Below are 1569 nucleotides of genomic sequence, written 5' to 3'. Positions count from 1 at the left end.
CGGCGGGGCCGGGGGCGTGTTCGGCGGGGCCGGGGGCGTGTTCGGCGGGGCCGGGGGACTCCGGTGCGGTCACCGTTGCCGGCGGTTCCTCTGCGTGAGAAACATCACCTACATTGGCACAGTGTACCGAAAGCTGTTTTGTAAAATATTATAAACATGTACTATATTAAATAAATAGATAAATAGATGTGATAGCAGCTCCATGACGATGTAGGAGTGCGGCGACCGACCGTGTCGCTGGTGATGCTGGTGTTGCTGGTGGTGCTGGTGAGGGTGGGGCAGCAGGCGGCCGGCCAGGATGTTGTCGACGGTGCGGTCGGGCGAGCGCGTGTGCGCCAGGTCCTCGCTCAGCGCGTCCAGCGAGAACTGCGGGAACACCTGCTGCACCTGCACACCTCCCTCATTAAGCCATCTCACCCTCGCCGCCGCCTTTACACATTTTACCGGACGGTTGCCCGATACAAATAACAATTGTCTAATTCAATTAAACAAATTTTTATCAAGAAGGTGTCATAGTCAAGAATAAAGTGTCGTCGTTTGGTAAAGTAAAAGGTCACCTGGCGGGCCATGGCTTCGAGCTGGGAGTCCGCGGGCCGGTCGGGCGGCGCGTCGGCGCGCACTCGCCGCACCTCCACCGAGAAGCTCGGCAGCCACGACACGTAGCGGGACCCTGCACACACCACACGTTACCCTCTTACCTTGCACCCCGTGCTTCCCCCCTCTGCGGTGCATGCTCTAACATAGTAACGCTTCGAGCGCAGGATGCACCTGGCGCGTGCCAGCGCAGCAGCCGCAGCAGCAGCACAGACACCAGCAGCGCCAGCAGCAGCAGCACTAGCCGCACGAGCAGCGCGGCCGGTCGCCCGCTCGCCACACACCACATCACCCGCTTCTACTCGATTTACTCACGTTTGTTTTCATTTTATACTGATGTCATACATTCTGTCATGTCATCGGTGCCCCCCACCCGGTCATCATAACTCAAACTTAATTATCATAGCTCGCTGACAAAAAAGTGACACAAGCTTTTTATCGTTCCGTAGCTGTCATGTTATTTTTTGTTCTTTTGTGACCTTATCTATGTCCGCGTAGGTTTTAAATATACAGACACAAGTGACCGCGACAGCAGCGCCTCCCTCACCGGGACGCTGTCATCTCGATAGCGTTATATTTTGACGAATAAGGGAGCGGCAGCTGCACGAGATAATATCACGTGAGGCTATTTCACAAGTGTCGCGGTAGTCGAGATCCACTGCTGCTCCTACAGAGATGTCACTACAAATGTAAACATCATCTTCCGAAAACTAAGTAAAACATTCGGAGCAACTGAAATCAGCCGGCCACGTAAACCGTACCGCACAGCACAGCACAGCACAGCACAGCACAGCTCAGCACAGCACAGCCAGGGCCCGCTACCTGTACATAAGTCACGAAACGCTCACCGTCGAAGTGGAAGAAGTGGTTGGCTCTGTTGACGTTCGCCGCGAGCTGCGGGCCGTGGGGGGCGTGGGGGTCGTGGGGGGCGAGCGGCGGCGGGCGCAGGGGGCGCAGGGGGTGCAGGGGGCGCAG

General features: G+C 56.8%; 1 protein-coding gene across 1 annotated transcript in view; it reads right to left on the bottom strand.

Moving 5' to 3' along the window:
- Nucleotides 1-1569, bottom strand: part of LOC106113967 (E3 ubiquitin-protein ligase hrd-like protein 1) — an 11442-nt gene that overhangs the window by 1501 nt on the left and 8372 nt on the right. Inside the window, exons 7-10 of the mRNA XM_013307026.1 lie at nt 1443-1561; nt 558-670; nt 231-387; nt 5-108 (exon numbers count right to left, since the gene is read on the bottom strand). Coding sequence (XP_013162480.1) covers nt 5-108; nt 231-387; nt 558-670; nt 1443-1561 — 493 coding nt within the window. The remainder of the gene's footprint in view (nt 1-4; nt 109-230; nt 388-557; nt 671-1442; nt 1562-1569) is intronic.

The sequence above is a fragment of the Papilio xuthus genome, unplaced genomic scaffold, assembly GCF_000836235.2.
Source record: "Papilio xuthus unplaced genomic scaffold, Pxut_1.1 DF828142.1, whole genome shotgun sequence".
NCBI classification, from domain to species: Eukaryota; Metazoa; Arthropoda; class Insecta; order Lepidoptera; family Papilionidae; genus Papilio; species Papilio xuthus.
The sequence above is the reverse complement of the archived record's forward strand: the minus strand, read 5'-3'. Positions and strand labels throughout refer to the sequence as shown.